Genomic DNA, 14741 nt, shown 5'->3' with positions numbered 1-14741 from the left:
ATTTATATTTGGTATTAGTATTATGTAGAAAGAACCACTTCGCTTCGGATTAACTTGATGACAATTTAGAAACAGCTTGTCATCTGCTAGGAACAAATTGTGGTCTTATCTACTAAAATAAATATTAAAACCAATGAAAGATTTTGTATGAAACACCAGACGATAACATTTCACCAACAGGAAGAAGAATCCCTTTTTTAACTAGGTCCCACCTTTTGGGCGGGTCAGGTCCCTTGACTGACAATTTTTTCAATATATTTTTGACCAATTTCATTGTTGAACTTCCGAAGCATCACTGATAAAAATGCCTACATTTAATATATCGATTAATCTAAACAAGACAACGAAATTTGACAGAAAATGTTCTTCAAATAAACCTTCGAAGACCGAATGATCTTTGAGTTCTGATTTTTCTTATAAATTTGCAGAAAGATTTTCAATCAACCACACAAATCGTAAATAAAATGCGACTCGTGTGATTTACGGCCCTCGCTTCGCTCTGGCCGCAAACTTCCCACTCGTATGAGCTATCTATTATTCTGTTTGATTGCCATTTTGTCGAATTTAATCAGAGTAGATGCGAAGTTTTACAAATGTGGAACGATGAGACAACTCTTTCACTTTGGTAAAAAATTTAAAAAAAAACCGATAGATGTTCTTCTCTTACAGTTTTGTACAAAAAGGAAGTCCCCCGGTATTTTACAAAACCGTCACTCGTGAATAAAATGTGGATGGTAATAAACGACCGATAAATAAATTTTTTTTTTTTCGTTTCTTCACTTTTGTCGATTCAGAAAACGACAAAAGTGAGGAATTGACAAAACGTCTTTAAGTTACATTTCGTAGAAGGATGAATTTCCCTAGAAACGAACAAAACGTCTTTAAGTTACATTTTGTAAAAGGATGAATTCCCTAGGAACGAACAGAACGCCTTCTCGTTACATTTTGTAAAAGGATGAATTCGCTAGGAAATCGACAAAGAGTGAAGTAAAGACAATTTTTTTTTACTTTTTACTGATTTACTGAAGAGGTGCCAGCGACATGTACCACATTTCTATCGGTATTTTATTATTTTTTATCGGTAAAATTGAATTTTTCTATTGGTCGAATATAATATCCCATAAAATTATTACGACTCGTGAGAATTACGGCCCTCGCTTCGCTCTGGCCGCAAACCTCGCACTCGTATGGGAGTTGTAACTAGAGGTGTGCGCCGACCGAAAAATTTCGGCGGCGGCCAGCCGAGTGTCAGAGTACCAGCGGCTGCGCGCCGGCAGAGACATTTATCGGCGGCGCGGCTCAGTCGCGGCGCGCCGATAGTTTTCAGTATAAAATAGAAAAACACTAGTTAGGAATGCGAATGGTTTTATCAATAAGATTGGACGTTCAACATAAGTCATTAAAAGACTGCCGAATGTAGCAAGAGTTAAATAAAATCAACAAGTGTTAGTTTTATATTTCTTGCAAATTCACTATGCAATAATTTAGAGCTAAATGAGAAATTAAATGTTGCTGAAATTGCAAAGTGTTTCTGTATAGTTTTCAGAAAACATTTAACTTTAGCATTTAATAACGGAATCGCAAAAGTGTGACCTTACTTTACAATTCGCACGGTTTATCATTTCCAGCACCGTGGTCGGTCTAAGCACCATTTTTATACATTTAACGCACGCCAACAATCCTCGTTTTAATTATATATATTTGTTCCAATTCCCGAGCGTGATTGCGAGCTGAACGAAGGAAACTTTCCAGAATTTTTTAAGAATTAGTTGAATTTTCTAATATATGCATCATTTTCTTCAAGACATTACCGCCCAGAAGTCGATACGACTCGTAGTATCATCAAAATTTGATCAAGTTACAGGTAGAATTCACTTTATTTCTCAGCCGTCGATAAGCATCGGCGGCGGTCGGCGGCTGGCTGACATTTTTGTATTAGCGGCGGCGTCGGTTGTTTCTCGGCTCAGCCGCGCCGCCGGCTAAAATCTCGGCGGCGCACACCTCTAGTTGTAACATATTTTGTTTGATTGTTGGAATAATGAATTTAAAAAAAATATTCAGAAATTTGTTGAGAATGACTTATATCTTATATTGCCTACAAAGAATGATGGTTACATTTAACGTTTTTCATAAAATTTCGTACACTTTTCAATCATAGTGTGCTCATGAAATTTTTCTGCCGTAAGACCTTGAGTAAAAAAACATCTTTCTTTGGTAGTAGACGCATTAAATTTGTTAATCAACTATCAAATTTGATAGTCAACTATCAAGTTGTTAGTCAACTATCAAGTTGTTAGTCAACTATCAAATTTGATAATTGGCTAGCAGGAGATGTTTACCGGTTCAAAGCTGGACATCGACTGATGGAATTGTTCTTTCCACTTATTAAATAAACTCTATCGAGAACATACTTATACGATTTACACACACTACGCAACCAAATCAAATTTCATCTAAGTAATCTTTTTCGATTGAGGCTATAATCAACAGTGTAAAATCCTGTTTTTCCTGGATAGCTTCCAGATCCTTCGTCCCACATTGCCCATCTTCGAACTTAGCCTCGAGATTTTAATTCCACATATTTAAAAAAAAGATTCATCCAAATTGCTTGAGAATTACTCAAGTTATCGTGCCTTCAACGATTTTTTGTCACCCACATTTAACGTTTTTCATACCATTTCATACATGTTCAATCATAGTGAACTTTTTTGTCACCCACATATTTCGGTATTTTCTGGTGTAAGACCCTGACTTTCAGTCAAGGGAATAATTTAATATTTTACTTCATTTGATTTTAGTAATATCTTGTGTTTGACACAAAATCTACTACTTCCATTGTTCTAATATACATTAAGCCATATAAATAGGCTGGCACTAGAGCTTATTTTTGTTATCGTTGTCAAGACAACAGATGAAAAGCGATTTGAAAAAGGTGCGTGCTATTTCAATAGCTGTTTGTAAAACTAAAAGAAAATCACCAGAAGAATCTATAGTTCAACTAAATTCCCAAATCGTTGAAACAACAACCAATCTGATTCAAAAATTCAATCAAATCATCACAACGTTATGCGAAATTGATTCTACGGTGTAAATTGGCGAAAAATCTATTTTCTCAACAACTAGCAAAAGTACACGCCATCGTATAATCTACGTCTGTCTCTGAGTTTGAGTAAAACAATCAAAAAACAACAAATATGCGGACTTCGCTGCAACGAAACTAGTATGCCAAATTTATCTTCCCACTTTGTATACGGATGCAAAGCTCTTTATGTTCTTAGGCAAGCTGTATTTTCAGAGCCAGCATTCTCAACATATTTGTGTGTTCCGGGATTATGTTAACATCAAATTGGAATTAAAAGCCGAATTTAACCTTACAATAAGTTTCACACAGCCCACAGTGTACAATGTTCGAAAGTTTGTTAATGGAAATTTTTCTGGGGCCGCTGTACGATGTAGAGTCGACATTCAAAACGGAGTGTAAGCGGGTTAAATTCAATTTGAATAAACAATGAGAGAGCATCGCTAGGATAGTTTCAGAATCTATTTATTACAAACTCCCATTACACCATTCACAACGTCGGATTTCTAAATATAATTTGGAACATATATAAGTCACGACACAAAAGTCAACATATTAGTCATCAGATACTGTTTCAAATGCGAGTGCATTGCACTATATACTTATGCTGCAATTTTCTAGCTCGATCAACCACATATATTTGAATATATTATAATGACGATGCATATAATTTCGTTATACAGTTTTAAGTATATTTCGCTTGTTGCACGTATTTTATTGCATATAATGCATAACTTCTATGTGCTTGACCAAATAAAATTTCTCTTTTTTTTTCGTTCAAAATTATATTTAAAAAAAAAAGTTTTCAATTTCGTGCATGTTATCGGAATTTATATTTTTTTCTTTTTGCATTTGAATTAACATGTTTCGTTGTTTATATACTTATTATAGCCCAACGGCTATTTTGGAAAAATAATTTTCGTATTATAAATGGGTTGTTATATTGCACTTGCACACATGCATATACGTGGTGTGTATACCGAATAGTTATATAAAATTCAAATTTGTTCGTCAGTTTATATTATTTTGTTAACCTTTAAATGTTTAGAAGGAAAAAAAAATGGAATTAAAAAAAAGGAATTTTAATGAAAATAGTTTTCATTTTCGTCGTGTGTGTGTTTTGTTTTCCGTTGAAACTATTTCAAAGTAAAAATGTTTCCACATCGTTCAAAATTGAAATGCATAAACTAAAAGAAATAAAAATTCTTTCATAGTGTGCTCAAGGACGGGCTGCATGGCTGGAACGAGGACGTCGATGTAGTGTTCAAGATAATTCTGCTTCCTGTCATCGGAGATGGGTGAAAAGAAATCGGGTAACATTTTCACATTTCGTATTTTTCACTTTGATTTTTCACAGTCCAATCGACAAAAATTGTCCTTTCAACATGCAGATACATGATTCTTCTTTGGGTGGCTCATCAGACGACGACGATTTTTTAGGTGTATTAAGAGGACCCAGTTCATTTGCGAATGCCTTCCTTTACGTAGGATTAGGTACAATTGCTATCGGTTTAGTAATTGCCTTTGTTGGGACCGGCGAAAAAGGATTTAAAACAGTTGAATTAAGACTTATAGGACCATCGTTAATAGGTACAGTATTTATGAGCTCGTTTGACTAACGTTAAAATTGATAAAACGCGAAACATGACAAACATTTCCTTGAATCTTGCCGGGGTCTTTTTTAAGAATTCTTAGAAAAACTCCAAAAAATTCTGAAAAACTTTAGAAAATTTCGGAAAGGAATTCGGAATTTTCAAGATTAAAATTCTCAAAAATCATCTCTGAAAGCTGGACAGCGTTGAAATTTTCATGCAATATTTGTAAAACCGAAAGTCTGTGTGCGTACCTTATTAGGCCCCCACAATTACAATACAACCCTAAACCCCAATCAAAAATATTTGTTCTACGACAATCGCTTTGTGCGCTACGATGAAGGCATTCCGAGGGTATACCTAGTATAATATATCGTATCCGCTACTCTTTTTGTGGACGACCTACATTTGCGTCCATGGTATCCATGACCACAAAGTCGACAAAATTTCAAGAGAAAGTTCTGTCAAGCCAGACAAGGTAAATTTGTGTGAGCGTTTGACGTTTACATACTTCATACGTACAAAATTTGTACTTGGCTTTCATACATATATACAAAATATACATTTCAGCTTTTGTGGTACCATAACCACACTCCCGTATTTATTAAGCATGTCTGGCGATAAAGCGATGACATTTTTACTTTCCATTTCGGTTATAATTCACTAGATATGTACATGCAAAAATGTGTAACTAACCTCTCGATGTTGATCGTATTTTGCCACTGTCGTCATGGACTCATTAGATGCGGCAATTTTTTAAGTCTTAAGTCAGCTATTTTATTAACGTGTTGCCGACGGCAAGCATTTGGCCAGTATTATTATCTGGTCTATTACTTCCATCGATCAAAGTATTTTTAATTGGATGATTTCAAATCTTGTACTTCAATTTTTTAACATGCATTTTACGATATGAATGATCATATTACCCAGAGCTTGTCATTAATTTTGTCGTCGTTATCGATAACAGATGAATAGCTGTATGTGACAGATGAACAACTTTCGGAGTGTCATCAAATTCCTTGGAATTTCTTCAAAATGCTGCTGAGTATTGTCGAGTAATTACCATCAGAAATTATTTTCCTTCTCGGGCCGTAAAAACTCAGCAGTCAATAGAACCGACGAACATTAAGTTCATCGTCGTCTGAAGCAGGCATGAGCGCCGATGGAGAAACCTCGGCGGCGGCGAAAAAGTCGGCTTGAGCCGGCTTAAAACGACTCGGCTGGAGGTTCCTTTTAACTTTTTTTTTAAATAAAAACGTTGAGATAAATTCATGGAAAATGAACTAGTAAGCATGAAAATGAAATTGTACGGAAAGCGAAAATGTAGGTAGATTAGGTTGTTCAAAGTGCAAGTGGAACTGGTCTTGTTACAAGCAAGTCTCTAAGTCTAAGGTTCACTAACACGTCAAGTTTTATTGCCTCAAAACTTGAACTAAATGGAAAATCATGCTCAGGTACACTCATTTAACTCATTAAGAAAATGGTTTTCGATAAGAAATCGAAAGCTCACGAAAATCAAGTAAAAATTGAAAAGAAAAAAAAATCGAGAAAATTCGCAAAGATCGATAAAGTTTTCTCAAATTTGTGAACTAACTGATTGTGCGCCTTCGGCTCGTTCCGCAAAGGTCATACTTGCTAAAACAACAAACTTAGAAGCGAGGACGTAATATACCATTCTGGAAAATTCATGAAAATTCAAGAAAATTTTCAAAATTTTCTTAATTTTGTAAAAAAAATTCAAAAAGTACTTGAGCTGCTTAGGAACAACAGGAATCTCGGTTTTTTAAAATTATTTCACCCATTCACCTTTCGAAATCTTTATTTCATTTTCCAGCCGTTTCAAGCCGGCTTGAGCCGTGTTTTTGGCGCGGCGCGGCTTGCTCAAAAATGGCCGGCGGCGGCTTGATCGGCGGCTTATTTTCGGCGGCGCTCATGCCTGTCCGCTACTCTTTTTATGGACGACCTATATTTGCGTCCATGGTATCCATGACCAACTCACAAAGTCGACGAAATTTTAAGAGAAAGTTCTGTCGTACCAGACAAGGTAAATTTGTGTGAGCGTATGACGTTTACATACTTTTTCGGATCTAGTACAAAATGTTCACTTGTCTTTCATGGTGCATTTCAGCTTTTATGGTACCATAACTCCCGCATTTATAAAACATGTTTGGCGATAAAGCGATGACATTTTTACTTTCCATTTCGGTTATAATTCACTAGATATGTACATGCAAAAATGTGTAACTAATGTTGATCGTATTTTGCCACTGTCGTCATGGACTCATTAGATGCGGCAATTTTTTAAGTCTTAAGTCAGCTATACGCTTAACGTGTTGCCGACGGCAAGCATTTGGCCAGTATTATTATCTGGTCTATTACTTCCATCGATCAACGTATTTTTAATCGGATGATTTCAAATCTTGTACTTCAATTTTTTAACATGCATTTTACGATATGAAGAATCATATTACCCAGAGCTTGTCATTAGTTTTGTCATCGTTCATCGATAACAGATGAATAGCCGTATGTGACAGGTTTATTTGCTAAATCTTCAAATTCATTTTTCATCTCACCTTCATCAATACCTTCGTGATGACACAAATTTGCATTACATGTTATGCGTGACGGGTGTGATGGGTCTATCCTCGCCTCCCCTCCAGATGAACAACTTTCGGAGTGTCATCAAATTTCTTGGAATTTCTTCAAAATGTTGCTGAGAGTATTGTCGAGCAATTACCATCGGAAATTCTTTTCCTTCTCGGGCCGTAAAAACTCAGCAGTCAATAGAACCGACGAACATTAAGTTCATCGTCGTCTGAAGCACATTTCCGACGAGAGAAACATGCATTTTCCACTGCTGTTCGCTAAAACACCAACTCGTGAGGGAAACCCGAAACAACCCAACTTTTCCCCGATATCTTTTTGCAGTGTGCAGTGCATGCCATGTCGCATTTCTAAAAGTGCTAAATCAACTCTTTTGTTTCAATTAAACAATTAAGTCTTAATTCAATTTAGAACTTCATAAATTTCCTTAATTGACCTCATACATTCAAATTTACTTCACCTTACATCCCTTGCATTTGCAACAGGAAACGAAATGTTCATTATTGTGCCGACATAAGTGCAAATAAAATTTATTTCACGATAATAGACACACAAGAAAATAACTTTTGGTGTAAGGGTGAAAAAAAGCTAAACTGAAAATTTGCCAAATAAGTTCCTTAAATGTTGTGTGTGTTTGCACTCTATAAGTCGGTATTTAATATACACAGAGAGATACAGCACACATAATGACACACTGTGTAGTTTAATGCCATAAAATACCACACATGGCCTTTTTTGCACAGCTATTTCGATATCTGGAATATTTTTCGGGTCACATGCAGCTATGTGTACTTAAAAAGCACACATTGTAACATTATCCTCTGTCCCGTGTTAGATACATTGAAATGTCTGTAGAATGAACCGAAAAAAAAATCGAAGCAAAAACCACTTATATCCGCACACATGTCGCACACATTCCCAGCAAAAAAAGGACAGCAATGAGAAAAGCTTGTTGAATGTCCTGTCCATTCGATTTATTGTGTTTGTCCTGTACGGATTATGAGTTCGAATAAAATGAAAATTTAAGCTCCGCATGTCGTTGTTTTATATTGCAGTGAAACGCAGACACATTTTGTAACTCTCCGTTTTGTTTTTCTTGCCAATCGTTTCAGGTGTCGGTTTAGTTTGTTGTATCCTTCGAATATTATTTTGCATTTGTCCGTCTCATTGTATAATGTCTAGCCGTCGAAAACTGAAGAAAAAGAACGCTAAAGTCGATGCGGATCATACGACTTCCTTGCTGCGTGCAGATAGCAAACGTGTATCAATTGCTAGGGGACCGCAGGTAAAACAAAATTGAATTCATTTACTGTGACACAGATCCATCATAAACAATTTTATCTTTTAGCAAAAATATCCACAAACCTCTAAATCGAGGGAACAGAGCGATTTGAATGAGGGAATGGAAGCACTTCGACAAATTGCAACAACATCACTGTTTCTACAAAATGAACATAATGTGGTGACAAATCGTAACGTTCCTATAATCAAGGAGCCTGACAAACGAGAAGGTAAATTTATGTTTTTGTTACAACGATAATAACCCTCTGGGTGATATTATTGCCCATAAATTATCACCCTGGACAATAATATAACCCAGGGTGATCATCTTCGGTATTATCATCTTCTGGGCAATACTTCTGGGCGATAATTTCGTCTTCTGGGCGATAATTTCGTCTTCTGAGCGATAATTTCGTCTTCTGAGCGATAATTTCGTCTTCTGGGCGATAATTTCGTCTTCTGGGCGATAATTTCGTCTTCTGGGCGATAATTTCGTCTTCTGGGCGATAATTTCGTCTTCTGGGCGTTAATTTCGTCTTCTGGGCGTTAATTTCGTCTTCTGAGCGATAATTTCATCTTGTGGGCGATAATTTCGTCTTCTGGGCGATAATTTCGTCTTCTGGACGATAATTTCGTCTTCTGGGCGATAATTTCGTCTTCTGGGCGATAATTTCGTCTTCTGGGCGATAATTTCGTCTTCTGGGCGATAATTTCGTCTTCTGTGCGATAATCTCGTCTTCTGGGCGATAATTTCGTCTTCTGGACGATAATTTCGTCTTCTGAGCGATAATTTCGTCTTCTGAGCGACAATTTCGTCTTCTCGGCGATAATTTCGTCTTCTCGGAGATAATTTCGTATTTCGTCTTCTGGGCGATAATTTCGTCTTCTGGGCGATAATTTCGTCTTCTGGGCGATAATTTCGTCTTCTGGGCGATAATTTCGTCTTCTGTGCGATAATCTCGTCTTTTGGGCGATAATTTCGTCTTCTGAGCGATAATTTCATCTTCTGGGCGATAATTTCGTCTTCTGAGCGATAATTTCGTCTTCTGAGCGATAATTTCGTATTTCGTCTTCTGGGCGATAATTTCGTCTTCTGGGCGATAATTTCGTCTTCTGGGCGATAATTTCGTCTTCTGAGCGATAATTTCGTCTTCTGAGCGACAATTTCGTCTTCTCGGCGATAATTTCGTCTTCTGAGCGATAATTTCATCTTCTGTGCGATAATCTCGTCTTTTGGGCGATAATTTCGTCTTCTGAGCGATAATTTCATCTTCTGTGCGATAATTTCGTCTTCTGGGCGATAATTTCGTCTTCTGGGCGATAATTTCGTCTTCTGAGCGATAATTTCGTCTTCTGAGCGACAATTTCGTCTTCTCGGCGATAATTTCGTCTTCTCGGAGATAATTTCGTATTTCGTCTTCTGGGCGATAATTTCGTCTTCTGGGCGATAATTTCGTCTTCTGGGCGATAATTTCGTCTTCTGTGCGATAATCTCGTCTTTTGGGCGATAATTTCGTCTTCTGAGCGATAATTTCGTATTTCGTCTTCTGGGCGATAATTTCGTCTTCTGGGCGATAATTTCGTCTTCTGGGCGATAATTTCGTCTTCTGAGCGATAATTTCGTCTTCTGAGCGACAATTTCGTCTTCTCGGCGATAATTTCGTCTTCTCGGAGATAATTTCGTATTTCGTCTTCTGGGCGATAATTTCGTCTTCTGGGCGATAATTTCGTCTTCTGGGCGATAATTTCGTCTTCTGAGCGATAATTTCGTCTTCTGAGCGACAATTTCGTCTTCTCGGCGATAATTTCGTCTTCTCGGAGATAATTTCGTATTTCGTCTTCTGGGCGATAATTTCGTCTTCTGGGCGACAATTTCGTCTTCTGGGCGATAATTTCGTCTTCTGGGCGATAATTTCGTCTTCTGGGCGATAATTTCGTCTTCTGGGCGACAATTTCGTCTTCTGGGCGATAATTTCGTCTTCTGGGCGATAATTTCGTCTTCTGGGCGATAATTTCGTCTTCTGGGCGATAATTTCGTCTTCTGGGCGATAATTTCGTCTTCTGGGCGATAATTTCGTCTTCTGTGCGATAATCTCGTCTTTTGGGCGATAATTTCGTCTTCTGAGCGATAATTTCGTATTTCGTCTTCTGGGCGATAATTTCGTCTTCTGGGCGATAATTTCGTCTTCTGGGCGATAATTTCGTCTTCTGAGCGATAATTTCGTCTTCTGAGCGACAATTTCGTCTTCTCGGCGATAATTTCGTCTTCTGAGCGATAATTTCATCTTCTGTGCGATAATCTCGTCTTTTGGGCGATAATTTCGTCTTCTGAGCGATAATTTCATCTTCTGTGCGATAATTTCGTCTTCTGGGCGATAATTTCGTCTTCTGGGCGATAATTTCGTCTTCTGAGCGATAATTTCGTCTTCTGAGCGACAATTTCGTCTTCTCGGCGATAATTTCGTCTTCTCGGAGATAATTTCGTATTTCGTCTTCTGGGCGATAATTTCGTCTTCTGGGCGACAATTTCGTCTTCTGGGCGATAATTTCGTCTTCTGGGCGATAATTTCGTCTTCTGTGCGATAATCTCGTCTTTTGGGCGATAATTTCGTCTTCTGAGCGATAATTTCATCTTCTGGGCGATAATTTCGTCTTCTGAGCGATAATTTCGTCTTCTGAGCGATAATTTCGTATTTCGTCTTCTGGGCGATAATTTCGTCTTCTGGGCGATAATTTCGTCTTCTGAGCGATAATTTCGTCTTCTCGGCGATAATTTCGTCTTCTGAGCGATAATTTCATCTTCTGTGCGATAATCTCGTCTTTTGGGCGATAATTTCGTCTTCTGAGCGATAATTTCATCTTCTGTGCGATAATTTCGTCTTCTGGGCGATAATTTCGTCTTCTGGGCGATAATTTCGTCTTCTGAGCGATAATTTCGTCTTCTGAGCGACAATTTCGTCTTCTCGGCGATAATTTCGTCTTCTCGGAGATAATTTCGTATTTCGTCTTCTGGGCGATAATTTCGTCTTCTGGGCGACAATTTCGTCTTCTGGGCGATAATTTCGTCTTCTGGGCGATAATTTCGTCTTCTGTGCGATAATCTCGTCTTTTGGGCGATAATTTCGTCTTCTGAGCGATAATTTCATCTTCTGGGCGATAATTTCGTCTTCTGAGCGATAATTTCGTCTTCTGGGCGATAATTTCGTCTTCTGGGCGATAATTTCGTCTTCTGGGCGATAATTTCGTCTTCTGAGCGATAATTTCGTCTTCTGAGCGACAATTTCGTCTTCTCGGCGATAATTTCGTCTTCTCGGAGATAATTTCGTATTTCGTCTTCTGGGCGATAATTTCGTCTTCTGGGCGATAATTTCGACTTCTGGGCGATAATTTCGTCTTCTGTGCGATAATCTCGTCTTTTGGGCGATAATTTCGTCTTCTGAGCGATAATTTCATCTTCTGGGCGATAATTTCGTCTTCTGAGCGATAATTTCGTCTTCTGAGCGATAATTTCCTCTTCTGGGCGATAATTTCGTCTTCTGTGCGATAATTTCGTATTTCGTCTTCTGTGCGATAATTTCCTCTTCTGGGCGATAATTTCGTCTTCTGGGCGATAATTTCCTCTTCTGGGCGATAATTTCGTCTTCTGGGCGATAGTTTCGTCTTCTGTGCGATAATCTCGTCTTTTGGGCGATAATCTCGTCTTTTGGGCATATTTCTTATCGTTCGATACGAAGACAGTAGAAATGTCTCGTCATTAAGACTGAAAAAAAGACTACGTCTGACACGTATAAAGTGTGGTAAGGAAGTTGTACAACAGACACGTATGCGTGCTAACGTTTCTTACCTTAATCATCGTTTATTATAGAATGACTATGTATGAAAATACGTGTCGTGTGGAAGTACGCATACATGTCTGGTGTATACCTTCCTTACCACACTTTATACGTGTCGGACGTAATCTTTTTTCACAGTGTAAGTTGGTACAACCACAGTTTTGAATGGATAGTCAAGTTTGCGCAACGGCGCAGTAACATCTTTTGTTTTATTCTCACAAAATTCGTCTCATTGTGAAACAGACATTCACGGTAATCTAAGAACCAAACCTAAAATTAGCTCGCTCTGTCCAACTCTATCCTCCCACTATAAAAATTGGAAATTGCTTAGAATATGCTCTAGAAACAAGTTTGCTAGCTGTGGCTGCAGAGACCTTAGTCCCACAGCTTCCAATGAATCGAAAGCTTCCGTCGCAAAGCACTGAAACATTTGTCTATTTATTGCAGAGGCACCTCTAGAACTTAAAAAAATTGATGACATGTCCATTGAAGTGTGTAGCATTAGTGATGACGATGATAACGGTAGCCATAAGCATACTATAGTCGAACCAACGCGTAGCCAAGAACCAAGACCAAATAAATTACTACGAACCAGAGCTCCAGTCAATCAACAGAAAACAAAAGACTCCGACACGTTACTGATGGAAACGTCCTTAGTGACACTAAACCAATCACCGATATTACCGTTGACACATCATTCCGCCACAAAACCAACACAACCAACACAACCACCAGCCGCAATAGCAACAACATCAACCATTCTACAATTACCATCGCAAGGTATTTTCGAACTCGATGGACATTCATCGGCGTCTGTATTCCACTCGCAAACGACTGAATCGGAACTTGTACTAAGTCCAGCGAAACTTGGACAGTAGTAGTGCAATGTGTGTCTTACAAAGTTAAATAAAATTTAAAAAAATAATTAAATTGAGAAGGAGCAATAACAAGTCGATGAAAGGTACCAGTGTTGTGGCTGATTTTTTCAAATGTAAAACGGATTGTGACATTGTGAATCAAAAAGTGTAACAGAATAGAAGGTAAAGAAAATTGGAAAAATGGGAGGAAAATATGAATCATAAAAGTAATAAAAAAAAAGAAATTTAAAGAAAAAGAAGAAAAACATTTACGTAGGATATAGGCCCCGATAATAAGCCTTGCGTGTACTTAATTATAATATGGATAAAATATGAAAACCATTTGTAAAATGTATAGCAAAAACGCAATGATGTGTATATGTTTCTAGGGTAAAAACCATTTTTATCGTTTGGTTATTTTCCATTTCTCGATTGTTTTTCTTTCCTTTTTTGAATGGATAAAATTGCATTTCTTTGAATTCAGGGATGAACAACACATAAAAAATAAAAAATTATAAAATCAAAAACCAAGTGGACTAAGCGAAAAGAAATGATTTCAGGTTCCAGAGTCGAATTGCAACATTGATTAAAAAGCGCCGCGCTAAATATTATAACTTGTTATGTTTTTGCTTCGTATTGACGATGAACAGAGTGGATTGATAAAATGAATCCAAACTTTTGTCAAGAAATATTTTCCAGAATTTTGCACGTACGCCGTTGGGTTTCTGTTTCCTAGAATTATGTTTAAATTACAAATTGCCTCACCTCGTTTTATGTGACGAGAGTGACTTTTTTTAATTATCACATGTATGTTTAACGCTTTTACCATTTAATACAAACGTACGAATGGTACTGCTGACTGTACATGTGGAATGAATAGAATTTAGTAAAGACAAGATCACAGTTAATTTTAGATAAGTCTCAATCTCAAAACAGGTCTAATAGTGCCAGTGGAAAGTCACAAAAAATCATACCACCTTCCGCTTATTACTGTGACTTCTACGAGATGTTTGACTCAATTTCGCATGACCTGAAATTGACCTGTTTCGAGCCTTTATTTGAGGTCACAGTGAGGGAATATTTTTGAAAGCACTTTTTCCCATACTTTCTTGAATTGTCCAACATTTGCTATACGCTAACACTTTATTTGACTAAAATCCTCGGAGAAAACTTTAATGATTTTTCTCTTGATATTACTAATAGTGGATCTGATATATTCGCGACATAGCGAAGCGTTTTTCTATTGATAAGGTGAAAGAATAGTAGACAATAAAAAATGATTGCCGTAGTACCGTTCCAGATGCTCTTCTGGCAGTTGGGCCCTCAGAAAGAAGGAAACAATCTACATTTTATCACCATGTTTTTTTTCAAGACTTCTGTAAGCTTGCAGCACAAAAGTACTGGGTTCATTTATATGTGCAACGATAGTGGGTGAGGCCAGCTACAACACCCCATACTCAGCTCCGTGGTACATTGAAGCTGCAGAAAAGGCGGA

General features: G+C 37.5%; 1 protein-coding gene across 1 annotated transcript in view; it reads left to right on the top strand.

Moving 5' to 3' along the window:
• Positions 1-14443, top strand: part of LOC119072880 — a 53842-nt gene extending 39399 nt beyond the window's left edge. The window contains exons 2-6 of the mRNA XM_037178193.1: positions 4294-4392; positions 4471-4669; positions 8388-8560; positions 8624-8786; positions 12837-14443. Of these exons, the coding sequence (XP_037034088.1) occupies positions 4294-4392; positions 4471-4669; positions 8388-8560; positions 8624-8786; positions 12837-13267 (1065 nt within the window). The 3' untranslated portion in view covers positions 13268-14443. The remainder of the gene's footprint in view (positions 1-4293; positions 4393-4470; positions 4670-8387; positions 8561-8623; positions 8787-12836) is intronic.
• Positions 14444-14741: the final 298 nt, after the last annotated feature.

This window comes from Bradysia coprophila (genome assembly GCF_014529535.1).
Source record: "Bradysia coprophila strain Holo2 chromosome IV unlocalized genomic scaffold, BU_Bcop_v1 contig_84, whole genome shotgun sequence".
Classification (NCBI taxonomy): Eukaryota; Metazoa; Arthropoda; class Insecta; order Diptera; family Sciaridae; genus Bradysia; species Bradysia coprophila.
Note: the sequence above shows the minus strand (reverse complement) of the source record. Positions and strands in the feature narration are given on the sequence as shown.